This window comes from Dunckerocampus dactyliophorus, chromosome 19 (assembly GCF_027744805.1).
Source record: "Dunckerocampus dactyliophorus isolate RoL2022-P2 chromosome 19, RoL_Ddac_1.1, whole genome shotgun sequence".
NCBI classification, from domain to species: Eukaryota; Metazoa; Chordata; class Actinopteri; order Syngnathiformes; family Syngnathidae; genus Dunckerocampus; species Dunckerocampus dactyliophorus.
Window position 1 is genome coordinate 15,940,401 of NC_072837.1, and position 17,194 is coordinate 15,957,594.

General features: G+C 40.8%; 1 protein-coding gene across 1 annotated transcript in view; it reads left to right on the forward strand.

Annotated features, from left to right (window-relative positions):
* man1a1 (mannosidase, alpha, class 1A, member 1) overlaps positions 1-16,978 on the forward strand; it is a 156,428-nt gene extending 139,450 nt beyond the window's left edge. Inside the window, exons 6-12 of the mRNA XM_054760921.1 lie at positions 738-861; positions 948-1,041; positions 8,718-8,833; positions 12,576-12,795; positions 12,859-13,031; positions 13,123-13,238; positions 13,332-16,978. Coding sequence (XP_054616896.1) covers positions 738-861; positions 948-1,041; positions 8,718-8,833; positions 12,576-12,795; positions 12,859-13,031; positions 13,123-13,238; positions 13,332-13,461 — 973 coding nt within the window. The 3' untranslated portion in view covers positions 13,462-16,978. The remainder of the gene's footprint in view (positions 1-737; positions 862-947; positions 1,042-8,717; positions 8,834-12,575; positions 12,796-12,858; positions 13,032-13,122; positions 13,239-13,331) is intronic.
* Positions 16,979-17,194: the final 216 nt, after the last annotated feature.

The following is a 17,194-nucleotide window of genomic DNA, read 5'->3' on the forward strand; positions in this document are numbered from 1 at the left end:
TTTTTTTTCCTAAATCGTAATATTATGAGAAACAAGTAAAACAAAATAATTTAGAAAAATAGGTTGGGGAAAAAGTTGTAATATTATGGGAATAAGTCATAATATTATGAAAAGAAAATTTACAAAGATTATTTAAGAATAAAACGGAAAAAAAAGCAACAGCACAAATGGGAAGCAAAGAGTTAAGCTTAAAGTAATAAAGTAAAGTAAGAATGTTTTTTCACCTACAGGATATGACAAAGTCAAATGCCTTTTTTTAAAGTGGAAAAGATGCATCCTTTCATTTTCTTCATTTTTTTCCCTGTGGCCCTCGCTGGAGACCTTTGGACACCCTTGTCCTTGGGACCATGACCAAATGAGCCCAAATAAAAATCAGGGTGCTAGACAGATGGACGATAACATATTGCCAAGCATTTTAGGCAGCGTCATAGGATGTGGGCGGGACTTGGCGACAAACCTTTATGGTCGGTGTGAAAAGTAGACGTTAATAAGTCAGATGTTGATAATCATTGGTGTCTATGATGGTGATGGTGATGATGATGACGACACCCCGAAGCGATGCGGTTCTCATTTCCTGAATTAGTCACAGCGCCACGCAGTGGTAACAGGAAATGATAACTAGATGACTCACTTGCATGAACCCCGAGTTGCATGGGTAGGGGTGCGAGGGCCCGTTCAATGCTGCTCACAGCTTTCATTTTCATTTTGTGTTCCATGTGCCTTGTTTGTGCGTGCAGTGGAATCGGTCGAAACTGGCCCTGGGCGTCTGGCGGCAGCAGCATCCTGGCGGAGTACGGAACGCTGCATCTGGAGTTCATACACCTCAGCAAACTGTCGCAAAACCCAGAGTTTGCTCAAAAGGTAGGAAGACCGTGGATTTTAGAGAGCCAGATTGACATTACCTGTTACTGGTTACCTGTTTGACATCTTTGGCTGCCTTTGTCTAGGTCATGAACATCCGCAAAGTTTTGAATCGTCTAGATAAACCGCAGGGGCTCTACCCCAACTACCTGAACCCAAACAGTGGCCAGTGGGGGCAGCGTAAGTACACCTTGGCTTGCCTCTTGAGGAGCAAAGTGATATCGCGAAAAAGTTGATTCATACTAACAGTACGGTTCGTCACCGATAACACAAAGCTGAAATGCTGGCTGTTTTTGTTTTTTTTTCTTTAAATGTAAAAAACGTCTCTGCATACCTACCTTGGTAAAAAAATAATAATAATAAAGTGTCCTCATCGTTTGATTTTTCAGCATGCGGCCCTCGGGGGGAAAAGAAAAGCCTTGCTCCAATAGTGGGAGTGTCCCGATACAAACTCATTCACTTCCGATCCGATTCCCAATTTGCAGCCTTAAATATCAGCCGATACTAACATCATTCCGCTATCAGCATAGATCCTACATACTTTTATGACTTGTTTAGTAGTGTGCGATGTTGGAAAAGACTTGATCAAGTGATATTATTCAAACAGAATAATCGTCAGCAACAGTAGCCATGAGAAAAAGTGACCCATTTACTTGTTGATGCATGTGGCGTTTAGTTTTATGCACAACAGGCATCATGCAGCGAGGCTCGACGTGCTCAATGAAGCGTTTAAACCCGACATTACTCACCACCGACTGGGGCCGGCTCTTTTCTCTTACAGCCAGTGACTTTTCGTAGTCCTGTGGAAGTTTCTCACGCTTTGCGAATGTGTCAAACAGCGGTGCATGTTCCAGGAAGACGTGGGGTTGCCAACATTTCCTCGAATGCGCAGTGAGGTTGGTGGTATTAAACTTCCCCGGGCCTGTGCCGGCACGAGAAACCGTGCATGACGCGTCTTGTACTCAGCAGTCTTTTTCGGACTTGAACGAAAAACACAGCCTGACATCACTCCTCCTTGCTAAACACGCTAGCACGTGCTGTTGTGATCACGTGGGCGCTGCTGCTGGTGCCGAGTCTGGAATGGACCGCTCGTAACAGAGTGCTGATATCTGAGAGTTTAGATTTTGGCTGATATTGGACCGTGAAAACATTTCTGGCCCCCAGTGGGGGCATGACAGAAAATAGAGGTATTTATTGGGAAATATGCAAATTGGATGATTTTCACTTCAGAAAATGTTAAAAACGATTGTAGTCATACAGAAAATACATTTCTTACAGTTTAAAGAACAAATATGAATATTTATTTTGTTATCATTATTACTGTTATTTTTTTATTTGTCATGATTTTTCTCTTGACCGCACGGCGCTGATGTACTGTATCATTATGCTGTATTATTTATATATGATAAATAATGATAAACGAATGATAAATGATGATTACAGACTTAGGTTGAATGACGAGGGCTTTCTGCCAAAAAAAGAAAAAAGGTTGTATTTTCAGAAAGAAAAGTACATGAATGGACTGGGGTTCCCGCATGTAAAGAAGTAATACTAATGTAATTCTTTATGTGTGGGAGCACACGCCAAATATAAATCGGCGGGGATTTCCTTGATGTTCCTTTACGTGCAGGACCTTCGTAGCATCTTAACTAGGAGTGAAACGAAGCTAGTGTGAATATTTCCTTGGATAACAGGATGTAACTGTAACATGTAACATGTGTGTGTCCCGCCATGGGACACACACCAACACGGCAGGTGCGGTAATGCGCCTCAAAGCTGGTTGCCACTTGACTCCCGCCACCTGGAAGAAGAAGAAAACAAAACACACCCATGCAGACATGTCCGCGGTGTACCGTGGGGAAGCTAGTTTCACGTTGGACGTCTGATATTCGGCTCTGTAACTACAGCAGTAGTTCCTCCCTCGCTGTGACCGTGACCAGCCTTCGTCACTCTCCGGCCACCCCACTTGCCATCTCGACATTTCAGGTATCAAGTGATTGCCACCCCATGTGAGTAATGGTCTCACATTGGCCACCCCAATGAACTGTTCTAACCCCTGGTTGTTTACTAGGGACTGTCAATAAATTACTACAAGTATTACGCTGAAACGATTTTGTTAAAAAAATGTCATATATTCTAAATCACACCACAAATTGATCCATAACCACGTCCGACGCTAAAAGTATTTTGCACACCCATTTTTTACAGTTGTATGCTGTATCGGATGGACTTTTTATTGGGCGTATCTTTTATTGGATTAGGGACCTGACTCACAGAGGTTTTCTACAAAAGCCAAACATTATTGTTGGTGATGCTAACAAAAAAGTAAATTCAGAAATACTTTAGTTGCATTATTTTGAATGCGTTGAAGAGCTATTTTCATAACCATATTCAATTCCACAAATTCATGTTTGTAGCAAAGCTTATTATTGACAAGACTACAAAGAAAAGAACGGATCGCCTCAGAAGCCATAAATGTGGATCAGGACATCACTACTGCCACACCTTAAAAATTAGGTTTTTTTTCTTAAACTTAAAATCAATGTTATGCATTGTATGAATGGATATACAGTGTTTGCGGGGGATAGGTTCCCAAAATAGCCCTCAATAAGTGAAATGCGCGAAGTAGCCAACTTTATTTTTTTTAGATACCGGTATTGGCTTTTTTCCCGATAATGAAAACCGATTTTCAAAAAATGCTGTAAAGATGGACATTTTAATGTTCGCATGGCCAGGATTACGCCACATTTGTTCACATACGGTGCAAGCCCACCTCCTTTGTGCTTTCCACCGTCTCTCATGTCCCTGTCCTGTAGCATCTGGGACGCTAGCTGTTAGCCATGTTTCAGTGAAGCCAATGTTCAATCCCTGAAGGTCTTGACCTTCTTTGTCAGCTCGTTGATCTTGTTCAGTAGCAAATTCATCTTTCCCATGATGATAGGAGGTTCCGAAGGCTTGAATCTCCATTTCCTTGCTGGCCGCTTGATTTTCATCTTAGGCGCTGCCAAATTGATACTAAACAGGGAATCACATCGATGCTGGATGTCGCTCGCATGGCATGTAAAGATGTGCTTGAATAAACACGTCTCGACGTAGACGAGTCCATTTCCATAGGATAGAATATATTACTTAAAAGATGGTAATAGGAGGAGAACAAACATAGCTGCTTGATAGATAGATACTGTAGATAGATACTGTAGATAGACACTGTAGATAGATACTGTAGATAGATAGATACTGTAGATAGATAGATACTGTAGATGGATAGATACTGTAGATAGACACTGTAGATAGATACTGTAGATGGATAGATACTGTAGATAGATAGATACTGTAGATAGATCGATAGATAGATAAATAGATACTGTAGATAGACACAGATAGATACTGTAGATAGAAAGTGTCCTTATAAACGTAATCACTCAAAAATAAAACAAAGCAAAATAGGAGAGTTAAGAAAAATAAGAAAATAGAATAAGATTAAATGAATAAATAGGTAACAGATCACTTCAATTTCAATAATACATCATAAATAATAATAATACATACATGATGATAATAATAATACATAAGTTCATAATTTTTTGAAAGGCAGCCACCTTGGCGGCACCTGTAAAATAAATAAAATACAAAAATTACACATACCGGTATCGGTTGATATCGAAATCTGAAATTGAGAGTTGAACAATATTGGCATATTGGATATCAGCAAAAAAGCCAATATCGGACATCCCTAATTATTCTGTTTTAAGGCTGTGAAACCATACACTTTTCTCAGGCATTAACATTTTCTCACATTTCTCATGTTGAAACACAAAGTTCAAGCCTTTGTTCCAGTTTGAATGATCAACCTACAAGGTTGGACACCATAAATGATTAAGTGGCTCACACGTATTTCACTCCTCTGACCTCTGGCCTCTTTGTGCTGCCGCCGTTCTGCTGTGCTCTGCATTTTTTATCCTTGTTAAAACATATTGCTGCTGTCGTCGTATTGTCCTCCTCCTCGACCTCCTCCTCCAACCGAAGATTCATTTATTCCGTAATGGCGCCCCACAGCCGCAACGTCTACCTTCCTTCAGCATGTCCAGAAGTCTAAGTCGTACATTATAGCCATCTAATTCATCGAATTTATTATGTATTGTGTAAAACTAAGACATGAATAACATCAAATTAAAAGCACAAAATGAATGCTGACCCACCATCCACCAGTTCAAGCCTGGACTTTTTCCAGCGAGATTATTACATGGCTGTTTGACGTGTGTGTTAAAAGCAGGCTAGCATGAGACAAATGTGCACATTAGCACTCAATAAGTCATCAAAACTTACCTTTATCATTCCCACATAGTATCAGCATTTGACACCAAATAAGAGGTGAAAGAAAAATGATAAAAATACAGTAGTAGTCTATCTGTGCGGCATGAGAGAAAGTTAGCACACGCACAATGGACATGCGTCAAGTGAGACGGATGGAACAGAGAGAATCTGGCCACTTTTCAAAATAAAACATAAAAAAAAATGAAATAATGAAAATTATTTTTTCTTTCTGTGTGGCCCGGTACCAAATGACCCAAACGGTACCAAATGGTCCAGGGTTGGGGACCGTCAGTCTACAGAACCTTAGCCAATCAGGATGCAGCCACAACGCGTGGGTTCTCCCTTCGCCTGATATTCTTTCAAAAACCCACACATTCGTGTGGGTTTTTGATGCAAGATGATGCGTATTCAATGTTGGCTTTCGGCCTTGTCGCTTACGTGCAGTGATTTGTCCGGATTCTCGGAACCTTTTGATGATATTATGGACTGTAGATGATGAAATCCCCAAATTCCTCGCAATTACATTAACACGTTCAGAAACGTTGTTCTTAAACTGTTCAATTATTCGTTTGCGCAGTAAGTGGTGAACCTCGCCCCATCCTTGCTTGTGAATGACTGAGCATTTCAGTCATTCACCCACCTGTTCCCAATTAGCCTGTTCACCTGGTTCTAGGTGTTTGATGAGCATTCCTCAACTCTCTCTGTCTTTTTTGCCACGTGTCCCAGCTTTTTTGGAACATCTTGCAGGCTTCAAATTCCAAATGAGCTCATATTTGCAAAAAATTACAAGGTTTACCAGTTGGAAGATTAAATCAACATAGGTTGAAAAATAACTTGCAAATCATTATATTTTGTCTTTATTTACAATTTACACATTGTCCCAACTTCATTGGAATTTAGTTTTGTAGTACCAAATGTAGTACTGTTGTACTAATAGTCACATACTGTAGTACTAGTGGACTAAATAGGTCGGGTAACAGAAGGAGACTCGACATTTTAGAGTCAGTTTAAGGGCTCTCAGCAACTTTGCCATGAAAGTAACAGTTTTGCCAGGTTCTCGGGTTCATGTTCTGCTGGTTGTTGCAAAAAGTTCAAATAAATAAGTTAATAAGTAAATGAATAAGTCATTAAAATTGTTATTTGTCATCATAAAAAAAGCAGAGGGAGCAGTGGCACAACACAGCGGCAGCAGACCGCCGTCCCGTGCAGCCCACCACCACAGCTGCAAACGAAAACCCCTACAATATGCTTTGTGTCTTTACTGGAGCAGAGCCACTTTATCACAGAGGATTAGTGAAGTGCATCATCTATTGATCCAACATTGGATTCATTTCAAGTCTTCCCTTTTTGCTTCCCGAAAAAGCCCATAATGATAATAATGATAATCCTCAGCATTTTGCATCAGCAGTGGGACTTGCTGAGAAAATGCTGAGATGTTTTTTGGTTTCATTCCACTTCAGCTTCTTACAGTGAAAAAGACAATTTTGTGATCATTTTTATTATCTATTTTATTATTATTGTTATTATCTTTTTTAATCTATTTTTAGGCTGAATTATTCTGGCCTTTGTCCTTGTGAAGACGTTAATTAGCTCAGGCTGCTCTGGTTTTGTTAGTTTTTTCTTCTGCTATATTAATATCGACCTGTTGTTGTTTCTGTTGCAGCGTTTGAAGCTCAAATGTGTACCCGCACCTCTTGATGGTGTCCTCCGTACACATTGAAATATTCATCGCAAGCAGTGGACACCGTCTCTGATATCAATATATATTTTTTCTGTATATGATCGTGGCTTCAAACAGCAAGTTTCAGCAAAACCAGCAGCTTTCGTGCTTATTTTCCCTCCACAAAGTTGTTACGTAATTGTGATGAAAACGCATTTGCTGCATCATTTATGACCGGGGGTGGGGGTGTGCGGGGGTGTCTTGCTGGGGAAGGAACATCCATCCTCCACATCGTCGTGTTCTTTGTCTTTATGAGCAATTCGTCCACGGCTGAAAGCGCTTCATGACAGCTGCAGCAGTGGCAGCAAGTCATCTTCCGTTCTACTTGCGATGTTTCTCCAGTTATTATCATCAGCGGTCCTTCCCAGACATTTTTTTATTTGTGGCAGCCCAAATGCCACAAATGGATTTGGCGCTACCTGCTACACATAAACACATTATAACGGGACTGCCTGTGTAGGCAGCTCGTGGTTCCAACGCCGTACAGTAGATGGCGTCGTAACTCTGCTTCTTAGCACACCTCGTCTTGCTGCATCGGAGCAGCTTGCAATGGCAGAAAATGTTCAATTTCCCAACTTTCTTCCAAAAATAATCTTTTCTTCAGATTATGACTTTATTCCTTTAATATTTTGACTTTATTCACATAATAATTATTATAACATTTTGCACAGCCTAATTTCCTAAAAATGGCAACTTTATTTTGTTTTTTTAGGTTCTCATATTATTTCAAAAAATATTTGTAAAGATTTTTTTTTCATGTAATTACATTTTCAATATTTTTTTTTATTTTTCATTTTTAACATTCAATATTTCAACTCTCTGCTACTAAAATAACAATATATTTCTTTATAATAATGTGTTATTCTTGTAAACATTTGTCTCATTACAATACAACTTTTTTCTCTTCATATTTTCACTTTTTGACTGAAATAACAGCAGTTTTTCCCCATTTCTGCTGTTTTTTTATTATTATCAATCTATTTCAAATTTCTTCTTTCTAAATTTTCCTCTCTTAATTATGACTTTATTCCTATAATAATATTTTGACTTTATTCTTGTAACATAACTTTTCCCGCAACCTAATTTTTCAAAAATGACTTTATTTTGCTTTGTTTTTTTTCTCATAATATTATGATTTAAAATTTTTTTATATTTTTTTTATTTTTAACGTGTTTAATATTTCAACCCCATGCTACTAAAATGACATTAGTAGCATGATATTTGGACTTTATTCTTGTAAAATTACAGCATTTTTCCCCCATTTCTGCTGTTGTTTTTGTTTGTATTATCCAACTATTTCAAATTTCTACCTGTAAATTTTCTTCTGGTAATTATAACTTTATTCCCATAATATTTTGACATTATTCTCGTAACATTATATACTTATATATTCCTATATTAAATATTTTTGCACAACCTGATTTAAAAAAAAAAGACAACTTTGTTGTTTTGTTTGTGTATCATAACATTGCAACTTGTATTTTCTTCAGCCTTACGCTACTGAAAATGACGTTATTTTTCCTCCTAATGTTACGGCGCTATTCTCTTTTTGTCGGTAGATTACAACTTTTTTCTCTTAATATTTTGACGTTTTTGTTTTTTCTGACTTTTTTGTGTAAAATTACTGCAGATTTTTCCATTTTTTTGCTATAGTTTTTTTTTCTTGTTAAATTCTGTGTTCAGGAGGTGCCGTGGGTCAATTAAAAAAACAAACTGGGCCCCCCCGTGGTGCGCTGAGATGGGTTTGTGTGTGAAGGTGCTGCAGCAGCGTACCGTGGAGGAGAGCAGGAAGGACAAGTTGATGGTGGTTGTTGTGTTGCAGATCACGTGTCTGTGGGCGGTCTGGGTGACAGCTTTTACGAGTACCTGCTCAAAGCCTGGCTCATGTCTGACAGGACGGATGAGGAAGCCAAGAAGATGTACTATGACGCCCTGCAGGTGACACACACACACACACACACACATTCCTAAACACGCACATCGCACATAAACGTCACTGGAAGCTCCAGTATTCATACCTGTCAGCTTTTGCATTGGAAAAGAATGGAAATGGTTTTGTGAATTTCATAGTGTAAACACACGATTTCCTACTGTGGTGTTTATTTCACTGCCCTGTTTCTTTTATTGTGAAGGCCTGACTTTACCGGCTACAGGATGTGCTGCGTGAAAGTTCAAATATGGGGAAAAATGTGCATAAGTATTGAAATGTGAGGGCACTGTGGAGGAAGGGAAAATATTCATGATTAACATTATTAGGTTATTATGTCAAACGCTGGAGCAGTAAAATGTGTCCCTGTCCAAAGTGTGGCTCGGGGGCTATTTGCGGCATGTGACTCTATTATTGTTGGCCCGCGGCACGTTGTAGAAATGAAATTAAAACACTAAAAAAGCTGCAAAAATTGGAAAAATACAGCAAAAAGGCACAATGTAAAGAGATAAAGCGGAAATTAAATGAAAAAGTGTTTTTGCTTCTCTGGTTGTTCCCTATGCGGCCCCCAGTGGAAAGATTTGGTGCCCTAGAGTCTGTTTATGAGCAGGAACATGAGAAAAATGTCTCATCTCCTTCACTTGTTTGCGTTACTGTGGAGAAAAGAGGCGCTCACACGCCTGAAACACACGTTTCAGCTTGCGCCTTTGCGAGACGCTGTGAAGGAAAAACCTCCTTCCTCATGGACCCGCCCCTAGCTAGATGAGCCCGCCACATTTTGAAAAAAGCAGGCTTCTCTACACATCTGAAAAGGCAGCCTGCGGCTCTGCCGAGTATCTTGTCAGTCGGCGACACGCGTGGGAGCTGCAGGTTTGATGAGGATGTTTTTTCTTCAACGAACAGGCTAAGCTAGCTAGATGGTGTTAAAGTGTAATGTTAGCATGTAGCGTCACATAGCTATGCTAACGTTTGTCATCCTCTTCCAGTCCTTCACGTTGCTACGTTGTACGCGACGTATGGCATCTCTGACATTGCTGCAGAGTTAGAGTGTGAACGGCAGGGGGGTCCAAACCTTCTTCCAGCGGGGGCCACAAAGTGAAAAATCAAAGGGTGCATGTACATATGCTGGGACGTTTTTTATATTTCCAAAAAACAGCCTGCTTCTCAGCTTTGTGTCATCGGTGCCAAAGGGTGTTATTAGTAGAAATGAACTTACATGATCCCTTTTTGCTCCTTTTTCCATTTTTTTCCGATTTTATTTTTACAGAGAATTTCAACTTTCTTCTCATACAGTTTTTTCTTTCATTATGTCTTTATTCTTGTAATATTTTGACTTTATTATTGTAAAATTATAACTTTTACCCTACTTAGTTCTCCTAAAATTGCAGCCTTATTCTTAGTTTTGTATGTTTCTCATATCATCATGCCTGTTAAAAATGAAATTTTTCAGTTTTTAGTAGTTCAACTTTACGCTATTTTTTTTTTTTTAGTAATATGACTTTATTCTTGTAAAATTACTGCTCTTTTTTCCATTTTTCAATTAAAAAAACCAGCAGAGCCTGTAAATGGCTGACACAAGTGTGTCAAGTACACAATAGTGGGCGTGGACAAACACAGCTCATTAGCATTAAAGCTACAGACACACACACTGGCGTCAGCCCTTGATGACTTTTAAAGTGCGCAAGTCCCAGCATTAAAGCTAACACACTTTCATACATTATCGTCTAACTTGTTTTTTATTCCTCGTTATTAAAAGTTCATGTTTTGTTCAGTGATATGATTGGTTGTCAGGCGTCGTCATCGTCTTGGAGCGCGCTCAGTTCCTCCGCTGATGGATTCTGGGAGACGTTGCATCGGAGCAGATGGTGTCGTGCCAGCGTAGCGACAGCTGACACACACACACACACACACACACACACACACACACACACACACATTTGCATGAGAAGACAAATCTGATTAATCTGCTCGAGCATGTGATGGCACACACACTCCTCGTGCGTCCAACGCAACTTGGGTGTGCGGCGTTGTTGTTTGGGAACGCTACGCGCCGACTTGAACGCAACGTTAATCTTGCGGTGGATACTTTGCCCATAATCCTCCTGGATGCTGTGGATTAGAAGTGCTTTATTTGTGGCGGGGATGAGAGTCTCACTTAGAGCAAACGACGACACACATTGGAGCTTCAGTTGGCTCCTTTCAACTAAACTGTAGCTTTTATGCTAACGAGCTGCAACCCATGGATGCCGTACGGCGCACGCAACAGGGGTGGCGGTTTTCTTATTGGCGCACCGCATGTGCTAAAAATATCCTTTCAAATCTAGAAAAAGTGGACACATTTTACAAGAATAATAGTCTAACCAAAAAAAATAGACTTCAAAAAATACCACAATAAAATGAGGAAAAAGAATGTCGTTTTAGCAGCATAAAGTGGAAGCATTGAAGGAAAAATGACCCTTTTTTAAGTCAATAATATTATGAGAAACTAAACAAAGAATGAAGTTGGAATTTGGGGGAAACCAGATTGGAGGAAAAGTTGTAATATTATGGGGGTAAAGTCCAAATATTAGGGGGATGAAGTCGCAGTTATGAGAAGAAAAGTTACAAGAAGGAAGTTGAAATATTTGAAGAATTGTAGGAAAAAAAACAGCAGCAGAAATGGCAAAAACTGCAGAAATGTGACGAGAATAAAGTAAACATTTTAGGAGAAAAAGATGGAGTTGAAATATTAAAGAAAATAAGACTTTTATGAAGAATATTATGAGAAAGAAAACATTGAATAAAGTTGTAATTTGGGGGAAATTCAGTTGGGGGGGGGGGAAATTTGCTAATATTAGAAGAATAAAGTCAAAAAATAAAAAACAGCCGAAATGGAAAACGCAGCTGTCATTTTACGAGAATACAGTCTTATTCTAAAGAGGAAAAAAGTCTCAATTTAAGGAAAAAAGACATTTTTTAAAAACATATCACTGTATTTAGAATATTATGAGAAAGAAAACACGGAATAAAGTTTAAATTTTGGGAAAATTGCGTTTTGGGGAGGGGTGGGGGGGTATAAGTTAAAGGAGTAAAGTCGTAATTACGAGAAGAAAATGGGAAGCCAAAAATTAGTTGGAAAATAGAGAGGAAAAAAAACAGCCGCCATTTTTTCGGAACAAAGTGAAATTATTAAGAAATGATGAAGAAACAAGAAACAAGTTTCAGTTTTAAGAGAATAAGCTTGTGATATTATAAGGAAAACATAATATCCTTCACTTTTGCATTGGAATATACCGTTTATAACGTCTTAGCACACAATATACCACGTATAAAATGTACAAATACTCCCCAAAATACACCGTAGTATCATGAAGGAGTGGGACACCAGCACTGGCATATAGATGGATAGTTAGCAGAGTTCCAGGCATCATTTTCAGATGTGTAGAGAAGCCTGCAGAAACCGATACTAGCATAGCCACATGTGAGCTACAACGCTAACATTCCACTTCAACATCATGCTAGGTTAGCTTGTTTGCTGAAGAAAAACTTGCAGCTCCGGCGTCTGTAGCAGACCGACAGATCTCTGGCAGAGCTCCAGCCATCATTTTTAGATGTGTAGTGAAGCCCGGAGAGGACAATTTTCAGTTCGTGGCGTTATGAAAAGCTGCAGCTTCAAAAGCGTGGAGCAAACGACGACGCGCTGCACCGTTACGTGGCTAAACGTGACTTTTTTGCGGGGAGTCTGTAAGCGGTGTTCGTCTGCGTCCGTCCCAGGCCATCGAGACCAACCTGATAAGGAAGTCGAGCGGCGGGCTGACGTACATCGCCGAATGGAAGGGGGGCCTACTGGAGCACAAGATGGGTCACCTCACCTGCTTCGCGGGCGGCATGATGGCGCTCGGCGCCGACGGGGCGCCCGGCGACAAGACGGGCCACCAGATGGAGCAAGCCGCCGAGATCGCACGCACCTGTCACGAGTCTTACTCCAGAACCGGTAACTCATCAGGTTCTCGTTCGAGACGATCTTCCGGTCCTGACGGCTTTGCTTTTTATTTAGCTTTAAAGTTGGGCCCGGAGGCGTTCCGCTTCGACGGAGGAGTGGAGGCCATCGCCACTCGGCAGAACGAGAAATACTTCATCCTGCGCCCTGAGGTGATCGAGACCTACATGTACATGTGGAGGTTCACCCACGACCCCAAGTACCGGGACTGGGGCTGGGAGGCCGTCCAGGTGAGGGACGCTAACAGCTAGCTCAGCCACGTCAGCTAACACAGCAGCAGGCGCATTGTAAGCTTTATAACCGCCGGGACCTCGTCTGCAGGCCTTGGAGCAGCACTGTAAGATGGAGGGGGGCTACAGCGGCATCAGGGACGTCTACGCGGCCAAGCCCAACCACGACGACGTGCAGCAGAGCTTCTTCCTGGCGGAGACGCTCAAGTGAGACACACACACACACACACACACACACAGATGGCATTTTGATGTCCTTCAAAGGACTTTGAAGGTGAGCGTTGTGTGCGTGTGCTTCAGGTATCTCTACCTGCTCTTCTCTGATGACGACCACATTCCCTTCGACCACTGGGTCTTCAACACGGAGGCCCACCCTCTGCCCGTCATCAGGAGCGAGCGGCAGACGGAGCAGAACAACGAGGTGGAGTAGCCGACCATCCGCACCGAGAACCTCGGATCTCGTAGACCCGAGCCCGACGCTTCGGATTTCTCTGGACCGGAAGTTTGTTTGCTTTGGAATTCATGGGGTCCAAGTGGACTTTCACTTTCCACTTGTCTTCTGTGGGATATTTTCACCACTCTAAGGTGGTCCAATGTTCTCTTCAGAACCGGCGCCAGACGTGACGCTAGTGTGCTAACCGGTGGCGCCAAGGAGGACGATCCCGGACGCCATCTTTGTTTACATTCGTCTTCTCCCCCCTCTGCTGTCCCGCCTCAGCATCCGCAGGAAACCACGTTTGCTCTTTTGACCTTCAGGACGGATACAGGATGTTTTCCAAAAAAAAAAGGACAGGAAACCACGTTTGCTCTTTTGACCTTCAGGACGGATACAGGATGTTTTCCAAAAAAAAAGGACATCTCCTGAGGGGGGTGTGGCTTGGGAACTGTAGCCACGCCCTCTCATGACCTGCCAGTAACGTCGCATCCTGTGATCGTGTTTACAAGAAAACGTGCCCGAAATCTATCCCTCGTTAAATACTCACCACGCAACTTTCGAAATTCTTCTCAAAAAAACAACAAGGCGGCGCGAAACCACACAATCCAGGGCAGCGACGCCCAGGCTGCTTCCTCCGAGACCGCGTGCAGGAAACATCAACCATGCAGGAACCGCTTTTCTATTCACCTCTTTTTTTTAAATTCCAAAATAATCCAAAATATGATCAGAAATGAGAATTTTTCTAGCTGACAAAGCCAATATTCTTTCCTATTAGTCTGACGTTTCTTTTAATATTCCACATTTCAACTTATTTCCCAGCTTTTTGTTTTCTTTGCAGGCCTTTAAAACAATAACAAACAAAAAAAAGTATTTCCAGAAAAAGCAGCGGTACAATAAAAGACACAAGCTGCGGGCCCGGTTTGCAAAAAGTGGGACAAAATGACTATCTCCGAAAATGAAGACAAATTGACCAGTCAGTGTTGATGAAACTGCAGTACCAGCCCTTACCACTATGTGGTGCAGTGACACGGGGGCCGTCTAAAGTGTGGATCGATTGAAATAATGTTGGGAAATGGAGGGAAAATAGAGCAAAAATGGAAAGTTTTTGCGTATGCGGCCACACCCCCAAAATGCACTCTAAAAAAACCCGAGATGTCAGGTGGGATACCTGGTGGTCGTCTACCAAGCATAGTTTATGTAAGAATTTCTTCCTTGGCGCTCATGCGTGTCAAAAAAAATATATATAGTTTTTTTTATTGGGGGCGGGGAGGGTAAACTTTGTGCTAGTTTGTTTATTGTTTTTGGTTTTTTTGCAGTCTTTGTTTTGGATGTTGGTCGTCTTCTTGGGTGGTTTTTCTGCCACGTGAGGAAGGCTGCCAGACGCCCCCCTCCTCTATGAGGAGACACACACGTGCTCACACACTGGAAGCCATAACAGTCCTTGTAGTTCCGCTTCTCAATGCATCATTCTCCAGATGTTTTTTTTATGGGCGTGTCCAAGGCGACGCCTCAGAAGCTAGTTTGAACTTGTGCCTTCGCTTCTGAAGTTGCTCCCACAAACAAAGGCTTGGTGATCATTAGTGGTAGATATTAGTACTGTAGCTTTAAGAGAGAGAGTGAGAGAGACATGAGGATGCTACCAAAACAACAACAAATCATCCTCAGGTGATAGTTGGTGTAGTAGTGCCCCCTCCTGGCGAACATGAAACGTGCAGCTGCTTTGACGGGACCAGTGGAGGGTAAACGTTGTGCAACACTGACACCAAGTGGTGAGAGGTGTACATTACAGCGATCCACTGCTCTACGCAAGATGGCTTTTTACAACACAAAACATATCTCAGTCATGCACGCGCGCTCTTGTTTGATTTCTGGTCCTTAATTGATTAGATCACATGATCAATCCGGACCAAAAGGACCATCATACCTTTGACGTTATTCACTCCGTGGACATTTCATTAGGTACATCAACTGTGTGTGTGTGTGTGTGTGTGTGTGTGTGTGTGTGTGTGTGTGTGTGTGTGTGTGTGTCTGTGTGGTGGGGGGGAGGGATTTCGCATTCATGTGAATTGTCGACATTTTTCTTTATACAAACGCGACTTGCTTGTGATCATGTTTTCAGTACAATATTCGTCCCATCAGGAAGCAGCAGCTATAATGATGGCTAGCAATCGTGTCAAAATAACAATATACGATAAATACACACATTTCTGTATCCACTTTAAAGATGAGATGGTGTACCTAAGGAATGGGGATCACTTCTCTCGTGTACGGCATCCGTTCGGTCAAAAATGTGGTTTGACAAGCCGTCCCATCAGATTGTAATCAGTGACAATTAATTTGTGTTGACTTTGCGTTTGTATCCATGCAATGATGGATTTGAATGTCTTTAATTGTGTTAACTTATTCGGGACCTGCCGATGGTGTTGTAGCGTTACAAGCTGACCACCAGGGGGTGCTGTTGTTGCAGTCTAATTAGTAGGAGTGAATAATCGTGACGAATTAGCGACTACTGTCGTAGTTGATTGGTTCATGTCAGCGAACAGCAGGAAGTACACGTAAAGTTTTGGAGAGAAATTTGTGAATGTACCGGCTAATGTGAAGAAGTAGTATTGTTTTCGTCTCAGCACAAATGAGACGGCGACTTCTTTGTCTTCCTCTTTTTTCCCGGTCTGTTCTTCATCTTACTTTTTCCTGTTTTTTTTCATCGTTGTCTTCTTTTTCCTCACATTTGTCTTCCTCGTCTTCCTCAAATGAGACGTTTTCGCTGGCATTTTTCCGTGGCATTTCTTAATTTCAGTTCCAATTTGGGGCGTTTTAATCTGGAAACCCGTGGATAGATGAAATATTTATCTATTGTGATGTTGTTTACCCGCCCGACAACATTTCACTGCTTCGGTGAGGACAACTTTGCTTTATTTCAATCTGCGTTGGTAAACCTATTTGGCAGTTGCAGTGTATCTTGGTAATACATTTGCTGGAGGATAATTGAAGATATTTGTAGGCTGGAAGCTCCGTGAGATAATTTTAATTACATTACATTACTCTATAATTGTGGTTAAAAAAGGGTTTAAAAGAAAAAAATTGCATCTGACATTCATTTTTGTATCCTAAGATTGTTTTTCTAGCTAATTTCAGCTGATGTAGGCAGAAACGTAGCTCTTGTTTTAATAATAATAATTTTGTTTAATTTAATTTTAATTTTCCTGTTTAATAAATCAAGATTTTATGTGACAGCAATCATTCCATTGCACACAGTTTACTCTCTTTTTTTGGTCTTCATATAAAATATTACTTTGTGGTAATTTTTTTTGGTGTTGTTCATAAAATGATGGTGATTATTAGAAATATTATGGAGAATTATTGCAACTATTCCATAGTGGCAGAGAGACCACTGGACGTTTATATAAAGATATTCTGCGCTTTGTGGATTCAAATTAGATGAATGAGCTGCAGACTTTTTAATATACTATATTTGTTACACTTCTATTGTGAATAAAAAGATCTTTTATTATGTGGTTTGGTGTTTTTATTTCACTATTATATTTTTTTCACTTTTGATGCAATGCAATATTTCAACCACCAGGGGGCCACAGAGGACCGCAGCATTTCTTTACCACAAGAACACGCTTATTATTTGGAATCACGTTTTAAAGTCACCTCCTTACTATGTAATGTAAGCTCATATTTGTTTATTTGTAGCTTCAAGCAACATGTTTAGCCTTTTTTT